The sequence below is a fragment of the Oncorhynchus gorbuscha genome, linkage group LG18 (genome assembly GCF_021184085.1).
Source record: "Oncorhynchus gorbuscha isolate QuinsamMale2020 ecotype Even-year linkage group LG18, OgorEven_v1.0, whole genome shotgun sequence".
Classification (NCBI taxonomy): domain Eukaryota; kingdom Metazoa; phylum Chordata; class Actinopteri; order Salmoniformes; family Salmonidae; genus Oncorhynchus; species Oncorhynchus gorbuscha.
This window is the reverse complement of record NC_060190.1, coordinates 14476133-14489362: the sequence shown is the minus strand read 5'-3', so window position 1 is coordinate 14489362 and position 13230 is coordinate 14476133. Positions and strand designations below refer to the sequence as shown.

The 13230-nt window shown below is 45.5% G+C and overlaps 1 protein-coding gene across 3 annotated transcripts in view; it reads left to right on the top strand.

Moving 5' to 3' along the window:
* LOC124003357 (integrin alpha-X-like) overlaps positions 1 to 4380 on the top strand; it is a 32395-nt gene extending 28015 nt beyond the window's left edge. For all 3 annotated transcript variants that reach the window (XM_046311534.1, XM_046311536.1, XM_046311535.1), the window contains 4 exons: positions 701 to 814; positions 913 to 942; positions 1043 to 1153; positions 1250 to 4380. In XM_046311534.1, coding sequence (XP_046167490.1) covers positions 701 to 814; positions 913 to 942; positions 1043 to 1153; positions 1250 to 1306 — 312 coding nt within the window. In that variant the 3' untranslated portion in view covers positions 1307 to 4380. The remainder of the gene's footprint in view (positions 1 to 700; positions 815 to 912; positions 943 to 1042; positions 1154 to 1249) is intronic.
* Positions 4381 to 13230: the final 8850 nt, after the last annotated feature.

Below are 13230 nucleotides of genomic sequence, written 5' to 3'. Positions count from 1 at the left end.
CCAACATTCTATTATCCAAATCAAGAGATACGGACGTCTTAATAACCGCATCAACTTCACTGTTGACTACGCCATGCAAGTAGCCTAGTAGTTTTTGAACTTTTGTAGGGTTTTTGACTGGTCTTCAAATTGGCAAAATCGTAGCGCAAGTCTTCATCGCAAAAACGTCATAAAAGGCATCTGATTTTATGATATAAACTTGAAGCCCCTGCAAAAGACCAGGAACACGGAAGTATGACGTGGGAATGTGTCACTTGCCTGGCTTATTAGCTGACAAATCAGCTATTTTCCCCAAAGTGTATAGGGTATGACATCTTGGTCTACTTATCTGCTTTTCAAATCTAACATCAGAACATCAAATGATGCAGCTTTGTTAGTTTGTCAACTTTTACAAATTGACATTGACCACTTTCCGAGCATTTTATACCACAATTTAGACATAAACATATGGGTCTACTCCTTCTCTGCTATTTAAATCTGACATCGCACAGCTGTTCTAATAAGAACTACTTTTAGTTTGAACTTTGAAATATCTGGAGTTTTGACCACTTTCCCAACAAGTTAGACTAAGCTCTACGTTTGTCTAACTTCGCTATTTAAATCAGAACACTTCTACTATTACCACAAAATGCTTTTAAAGAATTGAAGCAAGGCACACTTTTATTTAATGTAGTTTGACTAAAAATATCTCACTCTACAGAGCTTGTCATTGCCAAAGAAATTCACTGGGGACAGAGAAACAGTCAACTTCATCAGTTTAGTCAAACTCAGCTATGACAAAAAACGATATGCCCAGACAGCGAGTGACCCAGGGGTAAGTTTCCTGTCAAAAACTTTTCAACAAAGATACAAATATTTCTTGAGCAAAGATTGACAAAAGCATCAATTTTGTAATATTTATTTGCTCATTAGGACAACTCTACAAGCTTCCACCAAACACAGGTAATTCCGTTTGTGGAATTAAACTGATTTACTGCATAAGAGTTGTTTTATAATGCTTGTTTTATCGTAAAACGCGTGGTCTCAAAATGTATTACTCCAGATTGATGTCCAGGCTGAGATCATCATTCATCCACAAAGAGAGCTGATACTAGGGACAGGAGTTGGAGTAGGACTCTTTCTCCTGCTCATCGTCACAATGGCCATGTATACGGTGAGTATCGATGATGCGACAGGACCTTTGCGTCTGCATTGTAAAGGAACAACCCTTTGTTGAACTGTTCAACATCGTCTTTCCCTTTCCACTCAGATGGGATGCTTCCAGAGAAAAAGCCCTGATTATGACGAGAATGAGGGGGAAGAGTGAGCAAGATGACGCTGCTAAGGCTAACAATGTCTATGCTAATGCTTTGGAGAAGCAGCCAAAGAGAGCGGAGGAGTGGAGTCAAAACGTCTCCTTGTGGCTTCCACGCTAGCAATGAGGGGGTAGGGGAGGGACCAAAAGAGAAACAGGATGTGTCAGAGTCAGATGCAGGCTAAAGGAGTAGTAGTCTAAGCAAAAAAAGAGCGATTCAGACTTACCTTATGTTGCTTCCTTATGCACACTGAATATATGTAATTCAACCACCCAAAACCCTTCCACTTGTTGGCCAACAGCTTCACATGGTGTTTTCGTTCAATAAGGTTTTCAGTACACTTATCTAATATTTAAATGGATTGAACTACTGAATGGCAACTTTCAGGATTAATCAAACCATTATACTGAAAAGGGCATACATTCTCTAAGGGGCCTGACTCAAGTTTTAGGAAACAAGTGCCTTTTCTACGCAACTCTCAGTAGTTGGTATACAGACTTTACTTATACAGGTATGCAATAGGCTTTGGAGGCCTGGTTTCCTTGGGCACACTTAATTTAATTAAACAGCTGAAAACCTTCCCACTTGCTGGCCAACAGATTTCCTTGTGGAGTTGTCATTCAATAGGGTTTTCAAAACATTTATCTTAAGCCATCCCTTTAAATACAGTATAGCTTTAATTATACATATAAGCCATCCCTTTAAATACAGTATAGCTTTAATTAGAATTTGTCGACAGACTAGAATACATTGAGAACGTGTTCAGCATATATGGATCAATGAAAAATAGCCATCTAAATATGCATATTCATCTCTATTTCAGCACCAACTGGTATATTTAGGGACATTTTGGGGTTATAAAAAAACTGCTTTAGAGCCTTTAGGCACAATATATATTGATGAATAAAAACAGTGGTTTGATTCATCCTGAAAGTTACCAAATTCAATCCATGAAATTTTGGAAGGTGTAAAAAAATGCAAATAAAAAGTGTACAATAAGTTTTGAATAGTCCTACCCTAATCATAGAGTTGTATGACAGTCCAGCCACAACATGTTGGCTGGGTGAGGGTGGACGCCAACGTTTTGGTTCTTTTTCCCGTCATAGTAAGTGTTTAACTGACTTGCCTAGTTAAATAAAGGTACAAATAAAAAATAAATAAATTGTGCTGGATTTATTACTTGTGCTTTGAGATGATCAAAATGATCAATACTTTAGTTATGTGCCTTTTGTAATGTCTTCATGGTGGCAGCCCAGGTGCAATGTGTGAGATGGTGGAAATCAGATTTTAAAAAGGTATTGACAGCCTAAATTTGCTCTGGTGCAATACATTTCCTCAACAAGTCACAATGTGTTGGACTCCACCTGTGTAAGAAATGTATAGATCACCCACCTTAAATTAACCTGTAAGGATAAATACCCCTCTTTCTGTATGGTCCCACAGTATGATAGAGACTTTCAAAAGAAAGAGCAAGTCAGAGATGTGATTATAGAGAAGCACAAATCTGGGGAAGGGTACACAACCATTTCAACGTCACTGAAAGTCCCTTGAGCTCAGTGCAGTCCGAGTGGAAAAATAAACTACCACGACACATCCTAGATCAGGCCCCCACTTTAAGCTTAGCTGCCTGATAGGAAAGGCACCGAGGGAAGCTACTGTGAGGCCAACTGGGACTCTGAATGAGTTACATTAGTCACAAATAAAAGTTCCCAATCAAATGCATCAGAATCCAAGGCTGTGAGACTTATATAATAAAGTGATGGGGGCCATATACTGTAATTAAAACATTCTAAAGTGCATACAATATAGCAACTCTGCTGGTTCAGCCTTAGAAGCCTAATGACCACCAGATGCATACGCTTTGCTTTTCAACTAGCTATTCGGAGTCTGTGTGTACTTCCATTTGTACCGCTGCACGGTAAACCAACACAGGAGTTAAATATCGACCGCACGTGGTACACAGAACGCACCGCAGCCTAGTGCGGCTCCCCCAACATAGCATTGCGGACTGCTCCTTTAACAATTAATGACTTCCGCCTGAATGCAAAGAGTTTGATGCATCTGGTGGACATAAGGCATAAAGTACTTTTTCGCAGCACTGTACCTTACTATAAGAAAAGAGAAGCACTACATGCAGAGCAGAACTGGTGCAGAATTAGTTTAAATAATTACATTTTCCACATGAGAATAAGAATCAGCTGAGTGTAATAACATTCCATTGTTCACTCATCAAATAAGAGGAAATGTAGTCGGCAGCAGTGGAGGAAGAGGGCAACGGTTAGTTGTTACTAGTTAACTCATTGTTCCAATATGTTACTTTCTGCTTTAATAAAAATGAAATGTCATTCGTTTTTTTAACATTAAATAACCAAATGTACATTTTATTCTGTAAAAAAAACATCAACATGCCTCATCTAAGAAAATCCCTAAACAATTCTCACCAAGACGGACTAGGCTGACAATTCATCAGTAACATTAGCGGTTGCTAAGTAATGATATCAATGGGACACGTTTTATCAAATGGAGTTAAGGAGGGTTGTGTGCACACGCGTGTAATTGTTTTCTTGCATTTTACACAATCATTTTTGCAATGAATTGCTGTTCTGATCTGTTAGCAGGAAAATACACTAGAGCAAAAGCATTCATATGAAGGCCAAGTGTTTGTGTAAGTCTTGGTGTGTAGTCCATTCACCGACAGTGCATACAATATGAGCCATAGTCCAAATGCAGTTACTGTCTGAAGGGAGATTATGTGGGGTCAAGTCTTAAAAAGGTCTTTCAGTGTTTTGTCACCCACGTTGTCACTTTTGCCCCTCATTTGTCCAGATAGTCGCTGTGGTTGTACATCAGTGTTACGTCGAGTGATCCGTACCATCGCTTGGATTGGAAGGTTGTGAACGCCGGGGGTATCCACCTGGACCCGACTCCTACCTGAATTCCCAGAGGGAATGAGATGCTCTCCTGCAGTCTCCTGAGAGTTGGAGTCCGGTGGGGAAGGCTGTGGCCTGAGTCCTGCAGGACTGGACAGTCCAACAGCAGGACCTGATGTTCTCTCAGTAGAGGGGGAGGCCAGAGGGGCAGACGGCTGGTGATTGAGTGAGGGGGGAGGAAGAGGGGCAGACGGCTGGTGATTGAGTGAGGGGGGAGGAAGAGGGGCAAGGTCTTCAAAGGACCACACCACGTCCCAGGTGAAGGTGGACCGTGGTAGGGTGATATCAGCCTGGCAAGGGTCACCAAGTGGCACTGTTACGGATACAAGTATCCTGTGTGTGTGTATTCTCTCCTTCTCCCCTCACAGGTGAAAATCATCACTCCCCAATCAGTCAACAATCATCAATCAGAAGACACACCTCCTCCTGTTTCCTACCCAATCACAGTTCATTTCCCTTGGTTTAAAAACCCCATCAGTTGTTTGCTCTAGAGCTCAATCTCTCTGTAAATGCCATGTCTGTAGATCTCTCTGTGTATTGAGCTATCTTTTGTTTGAGCACCTCCATAGCACTTTGTCATCACCTGTGAGTATTGTTTTTGGTTATGGTGTTTGTTTTCTGGTGGGAAAAGGGGGAACCAAGACAAGTCGCCCATGGGCATACACTACCTGTAGGTAGACTTTGTTAAATACACTAGTTAGAACTGGGCGGACCACCCACTGTATTTTTGGTTAGTTAGTTAGCTGTTGTTAAAGTAGGCTAGTCTAGCTTAGGGGTGTTTTTGAATACTTATAGTTTCTTTCCTTGGGTCCAGCTCAGCCCCTTTTCCTGCTCCCCCCATTACCGTGTGTTTTACAATAAACCCAGAGTTTGACGGTAGATTTGAGTTGTCCTGGTTATTTTGTTCTCACTTTTACTTTGTCACACTTATAATTTGCATGAGTTATGTTACGGGTCTCACTACCATCCCCCCTAGACTGTCGGGCCAAAAGGGATTCGTAACAGGCACGTAAGGCACTAATGGTTCTAATGGATTCACCAACAGCTCATCCCTCAGAACGCTCTCCTCACGCTCACTCTCCGGCTCCTCACGCTCACTCTCCGGCTCCTCACGCTCACTCTCCGGCTCCTCACGCTCACTCTCCGGCTCCTCAACCACCTCCTGGCTCTGCCGCTGCTGTCCTGTGGAAGTAGATCCTCTGGTGATTTTGTCTAAACTGGAACACAGGCCATCACCTCCTGAAAGGTGTCACAACAGATCTGACACACTTCCAACGGTAACGGACACAATCCTGAATATATTTTGATACACACCAAGAGTAAAAAAACTAAATATTTTAGCCAGAAGTAGGTGAGAGAAAATAAGTATAAAAAACATCACGTATCATCCAAGATGGCGTAGCAGTCAGATGTCTTGTCATGTTCATATACACACACACATTATTTTTGTATATATTTTAAATATTTTTCTACCTCAATTTCAACATACTCTCCTGCAACCCACCTCACCCAATGTGGTATAGATCTGCTATTTTCTATACTTTAGAACCGGAAACACCAAAAGAAGCTAGCTAGCTAACTAGTTACTAGCTAGTACATTTACATTTACATTTAAGTCATTTAGCAGACGCTCTTATCCAGAGCGACTTACAAATTGGTGCATTCACCTTATGACATCCAGTGGAACAGCCACTTTACAATAGTGCATCTAAATCTTTTAAGGGGGGGGCTGAGAAGGATTACTTTATCCTATCCTAGGTATTCCTTAAAGAGGTGGGGTTTCAGGTGTCTCCGGAAGGTGGTGATTGACTCCGCTGTCCTGGCGTCGTGAGGGAGTTTGTTCCACCATTGGGGGGCCAGAGCAGCGAACAGTTTTGACTGGGCTGAGCGGGAACTGTACTTCCTCAGTGGTAGGGAGGCGAGCAGGCCAGAGGTGGATGAACGCAGTGCCCTTGTTTGGGTGTAGGGCCTGATCAGAGCCTGGAGGTACTGAGGTGCCGTTCCCCTCACAGCTCCGTAGTCAAGCACCATGGTCTTAAGGTGAATGCACCAATTTGTAAGTCGCTCTGGATAAGAGCGTCTGCTAAATGACTTAAATGTAAATGTAATGTAAATGTCTTGTAGCGGATGCGAGCTTCAACTGGAAGCCAGTGGAGAGAGCGGAGGAGCGGGGTGACGTGAGAGAACTTGGGAAGGTTGAACACCAGACGGGCTGCGGCGTTCTGGATGAGTTGTAGGGGTTTAATGGCACAGGCAGGGAGCCCAGCCAACAGCGAGTTGCAGTAATCCAGACGGGAGATGACAAGTGCCTGGATTAGGACCTGCGCCGCTTCCTGTGTGAGGCAGGGTCGTACTCTGCGGATATTGTAGAGCATGAACCTACAGGAACGGGCCACCGCCTTGATGTTAGTTGAGAACGACAGGGTGTTGTCCAGGATCACGCCAAGGTTCTTAGCGCTCTGGGAGGAGGACACAATGGAGTTGTCAACCGTGATGGCGAGATCATGGAACGGGCAGTCCTTCCCGGGAGGAAGAGCAGCTCCGTCTTGCCGAGGTTCAGCTTGAGGTGGTGATCCGTCATCCACACTGATATGTCTGCCAGACATGCAGAGATGCGATTCGCCACCTGGTCATCAGAAGGGGGAAAGGAGAAGATTAATTGTGTGTCGTCTGCATAGCAATGATAGGAGAGACCATGTGAGGTTATGACAGAGCCAAGTGACTTGGTGTATAGCGAGAATAGGAGAGGGCCTAGAACAGAGCCCTGGGGGACACCAGTGGTGAGAGCGCGTGGTGAGGAGACAGATTCTCGCCACGCCACCTGGTAGGAGCGACCTGTCAGGTAGGACGCAATCCAAGCGTGGGCCGCGCCGGAGATGCCCAACTCGGAGAGGGTGGAGAGGAGGATCTGATGGATCACAGTATCGAAGGCAGCCGATAGGTCTAGAAGGATGAGAGCAGAGGAGAGAGAGTTAGCTTTAGCAGTGCGGAGCGCCTCCGTGATACAGAGAAGAGCAGTCTCAGTTGAATGACTAGTCTTGAAACCTGACTGATTTGGATCAAGAAGGTCATTCTGAGAGATATAGCGGGAGAGCTGGCCAAGGACGGCACGTTCAAGAGTTTTGGAGAGAAAAGAAAGAAGGGATACTGGTCTGTAGTTGACATCGGAGGGATCGAGTGTAGGTTTTTTCAGAAGGGGTGCAACTCTCGCTCTCTTGAAGACGGAAGGGACGTAGCCAGCGGTCAGGGATGAGTTGATGAGCGAGGTGAGGTAAGGGAGAAGGTCTCCGGAAATGGTCTGGAGAAGAGAGGGGATAGGATCAAGCGGGCAGGATGTTGGGCGGCCGGCCGTCACAAGACGCGAGATTTCATCTGGAGAGAGAGGGGAGAAAGAGGTCAGAGCACAGGGTGGGGCAGTGTGACCAGAACCAGCGGTGTCGTTTGACTTAGCAAACGAGGATCGGATGTCGTCGACCTTCTTTTCAAAATGGTTGACGAAGTCATCTGCAGAGAGGGAGGAGGGGGGGAGGATTCAGGAGGGAGGAGAAGGTGGCAAAGCACTTCCTAGGGTTAGAGGCAGATGCTTGGAATTTAGAGTGGTAGAAAGTGGCTTTAGCAGCAGAGACAGAGGAGGTAAATGTAGAGAGGAGGGAGTGAAAGGATGCCAGGTCCGCAGGGAGGAGAGTTTTCCTCCATTTCCGCTCGGCTGCCCGGAGCCCTGTTCTGTGAGCTCGCAATGAGTCGTCGAGCCACGGAGCGGGAGGGGAGGACCGAGCCGGCCTGGAGGATAGGGGGCATAGAGAGTCAAAGGATGCAGAAAGGGAGGAGAGGAGGGTTGAGGAGGCAGAATCAGGAGATAGGTTGGAGAAGGTTTGAGCAGAGGGAAGAGATGATAGGATGGAAAAGGAGAGCGTAGCGGGGGAGAGAGAGCGAAGGTTGGGACGGCGCGATACCATCCGAGTAGGGGCAGTGTGGGAAGTGTTGGATGAGAGCGAGAGGGAAAAGGATACAAAGTAGTGGTCGGGGTCTTGGAGGAGAGTTGCAATGAGGTTAGTGGCAGCATCTAGTAAAGATGAGGTCGAGCGTATTGCCTGCCTTGTGAGTAGGGGGGAAGGTGAGAGGGTGAGGTCAAAAGAGGAGAGGAGTGGAAAGAAGGAGGCAGAGAGGAATGAGTCAAAGGTAGACGTGGGGAGGTTAAAGTCGCCCAGAACTGTGAGAGGTGAGCCGTCCTCAGGAAAGGAGCTTATCAAGGCATCAAGCTCATTGATTAACTCTCCGAGGGAACCTGGAGGGCGATAAATGATAAGGATGTTAAGCTTGAAAGGGCTGGTAACTATGACAGCATGGAATTCAAAGGAGGCGATAGACAGATGGGTAAGGGGAGAAAGAGAGAATGACCACTTGGGAGAGATGAGGATCCCGGTGCCACCACCCCGCTGACCAGAAGCTCTCGGGGTGTGCGAGAACACGTGGGCGGACGAAGAGAGAGCAGTAGGAGTAGCAGTGTTATCTGTGGTGATCCATGTTTCCGTCAGTGCCAAGAAGTCGAGGGACTGGAGGGAGGCATAGGCTGAGATGAACTCTGCCTTGTTGGCTGCAGATCGGCAGTTCCAGAGGCTACCGGGGACCTGGAACTCCACGTGGGTCGTGCGCGCTGGGACCACCAGATTAGGGTGGCCGCGGCCACGCGGTGTGGAGCGTTTGTATAGTCTGTGCAGAGAGGAGAGAACAGGGATAGACAGACACATAGTTGACAGGCTACAGAAGAGGCTACGCTAATGCAAAGAGAATTGGAATGACAAGTGGACTACACGTCTCGAATGTTCAGAAAGTTAAGCTTACGTAGCAAGAATCTTATTGACTAAAATGATACAGTACTGCTGAAGTAGGCTAGCTGGCAGTGGCTGCGTTGTTGACTTTGTAGGCTAGCTGGCAGTGGCTGCGTTGTTGACACTACACTAATCAAGTCGTTCCGTTGAGTGTAATAGTTTCTACAGTGCTGCTATTCGGGGGCTAGCTGGCTAGCTAGCAGTGTTGATTACGTTACGTTGCATTAAAAGAACGACAATAGCTGGCTAGCTAACCTAGAAAATCGCTCTAGACTACACAATTATCTTTGATACAAAGACTGCTATGTAGCTAGCTATGTAGCTAGCTACGATCAAACAAATCAAACCGTTGTACTGTAGTGAAATGAAAATGTGATACTACCTGTGGAGCGAAGCGGAATGCGACCGGGTTGTTGAGTGCGGAAGTTCTATTCGGTAGATGTTGGCTAGATGTTGGCTAGCTAGCAGTGTCTCCTACGTTAAGGACGACAAATAGCTGGCTAGCTAACCTCGGTAAATTAAGATAATCACTCTAAGACTACACAATTATCTTGAATACGAAGACAGCAAAGACAACTATGTAGCTAGCTAACACTACACTAATCAAGTCGTTCAGTTGAGTGTAATAGTTTCTACAGTGCTGCTATTCGGTAGACGGTGGACGTTTGCTAGCTGGCTAGCTGCTGGGCAGATAGCAGTGTAGACTACGTTAGGACGACGAAATACGATAATTGCGCAATTATCTTTGATACAAAGACGGCTATGTAGCTAGCTAAGAAGAAATTGCTAAGATTAGACAAATCAAACCGTTGTACTATAATGTACTATAAGGACAAAAATCCGTTAACCACCTAACTGAGGATCTCAATTTAACCTTGCGCAATACCCTAGATGCAGTTGCACCCCTAAAAACTAAAAAAATGTCTCATAAGAAACTAGCTCCATGGTACACAGAAAATACCCGAGCTCTGAAGCAAGCTTCCAGAAAATTGGAACGGAAATGGCGCCACACCAAACTGGAAGTCTTCCGACTAGCTTGGAAGGATGGTACCGTGCAGTACCGAAGAGCCCTTACTGCTGCTCGATCGTCCTATTTTTCTAACTTAATTGAGGAAAATAAGAACAATCCGAAATTCCTTTTTGATACTGTGGCAAAGCTAACTAAAAAGCAGCATTCCCCAAGAGAGGATGACTTGCACTTTAGCAGTGATAAATTCATGAACTTCTTTGAGGAAAAGATTATGATTATTAGAAAGCAAATTATGGACTCCTCTTTAAACCTGCGTATTCCTCCAAACCTCAGTTGTCCTGAGTCTGCACAACTCTGCCAGGACCTAGGATCAAGAGAGACGCTCAAGTGTTTTAGTACTATATCTCTTGACACAATGATGAAAATAATCATGGCCTCTAAACCTTCAAGCTGTATACTGGACCCTATTCCAACTAAACTACTGAAAGAGCTGCTTCCTGTGCTTGGCCCTCCTATGTTGAACATAATAAACGGCTCTCTATCCACTGGATGTGTACCAAACTCACTAAAAGTGGCAGTAATAAAGCCTCTCTTGAAAAAGCCAAACCTTGACCCAGAAAATATAAAAAACTATCGGCCTATATCGAATCTTCCATTCCTCTCAAAGATTTTAGAGAAGGCTGTTGCGCAGCAACTCACTGCCTTCCTGAAGACAAACAATGTATACGAAATGCTTCAGTCTGGTTTTAGACCCCATCATAGCACTGAGACGGCACTTGTGAAGGTGGTAAATGACATTTTGATGGCATCGGACCGAGGCTCTGCATCTGTCCTCGTGCTCCTAGACCTTAGTGCTGCTTTTGATACCATCGATCACCACATTCTTTTGGAGAGATTGGAAACCCAAATTGGTCTACACGGACATGTTCTGGCCTGGTTTAGGTCTTATCTGTCGGAAAGATATCAGTTTGTCTCTGTGAATGGTTTGTCCTCTGACAAATCAACTGTACATTTCGGTGTTCCTCAAGGTTCTGTTTTAGGACCACTATTGTTTTCACTATATATTTTACCTCTTGGGGATGTTATTCGAAAACATAATGTAAACTTTCACTGCTATGCGGATGACACACAGCTGTACATTTCAATGAAACATGGTGAAGCACCAAAATTGCCCTCGCTAGAAGCATGTGTTTCAGACATAAGGAAGTGGATGGCTGCAAACTTTCTACTATTAAACTCGGACAAAACAGAGATGCTTGTTCTAGGTCCCAAGAAACAAAGAGATCTTCTGTTGAATCTGACAATTAATCTTAATGGTTGTACAGTCGTCTCAAATAAAACTGTGAAGGACCTCGGCGTTACTCTGGACCCTGATCTCTCTTTTGAAGAACATATCAAGACCATTTCGAGGACAGCTTTTTTCCATCTACGTAACATTGCAAAAATCAGAAACTTTCTGTCCAAAAATGATGCAGAAAAATTAATCCATGCTTTTGTCACTTCTAGGTTAGACTACTGCAATGCTCTATTTTCCGGCTACCCGGATAAAGCACTAAATAAACTTCAGTTAGTGCTAAATACGGCTGCTAGAATCCTGACTAGAACCAAAAAATTTGATCATATTACTCCAGTGCTAGCCTCTCTACACTGGCTTCCTGTCAAAGCAAGGGCTGATTTCAAGGTTTTACTGCTAACCTACAAAGCATTACATGGGCTTGCTCCTACCTACCTCTCTGATTTGGTCCTGCCGTATATACCTATACGTACGCTATGGTCACAAGACGCAGGCCTCCTAATTGTCCCTAGAATTTCTAAGCAAACAGCTGGAGGCAGGGCTTTCTCCTATAGAGCTCCATTTTTATGGAACGGTCTGCCTACCCATGTCAGAGACGCAAACTCGGTCTCAACCTTTAAGTCTTTACTGAAGACTCATCTCTTCAGTGGGTCATATGATTGAGTGTAGTCTGGCCCAGGAGTGGGAAGGTGAACGGAAAGGCTCTGGAGCAACGAACCGCCCTTGCTGTCTCTGCCTGGCCGGTTCCCCTTTTCCACTGGGATTCTCTGCCTCTAACCCTGTTACGGGGGCTGAGTCACTGGCTTGCTGGGGCTCTCTCGTGCCGTCCCTGGGGGGGATGCGTCACCTGGGTGGGTTGATTCACTGTTGTGGTCGGCCTGTCTGGGTTCCCCCCCACAACTTGGGTTGTACCGTGTCGGAGATCTTTGTGGGCTATACTCGGCCTTGTCTCAGGATGGTAAGTTGGTGGTTGAAGATTTCCCTCTAGTGGTGTGGGGGCTGTGCTTTGGCAAAGTGGGTGGGGTTATATCCTTCCTGTTTGGCCCTGTCCGGGGTGTCCTCGGATGGGGCCACAGTGTCTCCTGACCCCTCCTGTCTCAGCCTCCAGTATTTATGCTGCAGTAGTTTATGTGTCGGGGGGCTAGGGTCAGTTTGTTTATCTGGAGTACTTCTCCTGTCCTATTCGGTGTCCTGTGTAAATCTAAGTGTGCGTTCTCTAATTCTCTCCTTCTCTCTTTCTTTCTCTCTCTCGGAGGACCTGAGCCCTAGAACCATGCCCCAGGACTACCTGACATGATGACTCCTTGCTGTCCCCAGTCCACCTGGCCATGCTGCTGCTCCAGTTTCAACTGGCCTGGGCCCTAGGACCATGTCCCAGGACTACCTGACATGAGGACTCCTTGCTGTCCCCAGTCCACCTGGCCATGCTCCTGCTCCAGTTTCAACTGACCTGAGCCCTAGGACCGTGCCCCAGGACTACCTGACATGATGGCTCCTTGCTGTCCCCAGTCCATCTGACTGTGCTGCTGCTCCAGTTTCAACTGTTCTGCCTTATTATTATTTGACCATGCTGGTCATTTATGAACATTTGAACATCTTGGTCATGTTCTGTTATAATCTCTACCCGGCACAGCCAGAAGAGGACTGGCCACCCCACATAGCCCGGTTCCTCTCTAGGTTTCTTCCTAGGTTTTGGCCTTTCTAGGGAGTTTTTCCTAGCCACCGTGCTTTTACACCTGCATTGTTTGCTGTTTGGGGTTTTAGGCTGGGTTTCTGTACAGCACTTTGAGATATCAGCTGATGTACGAAGGGCTATATAAATAAATTTGATTTGATTTGATATAATGAAATGTAATCAAATGTATTTAAAAAGTTATACTACCTGCGGACCGAAGTGCAGATGCGACCGCTC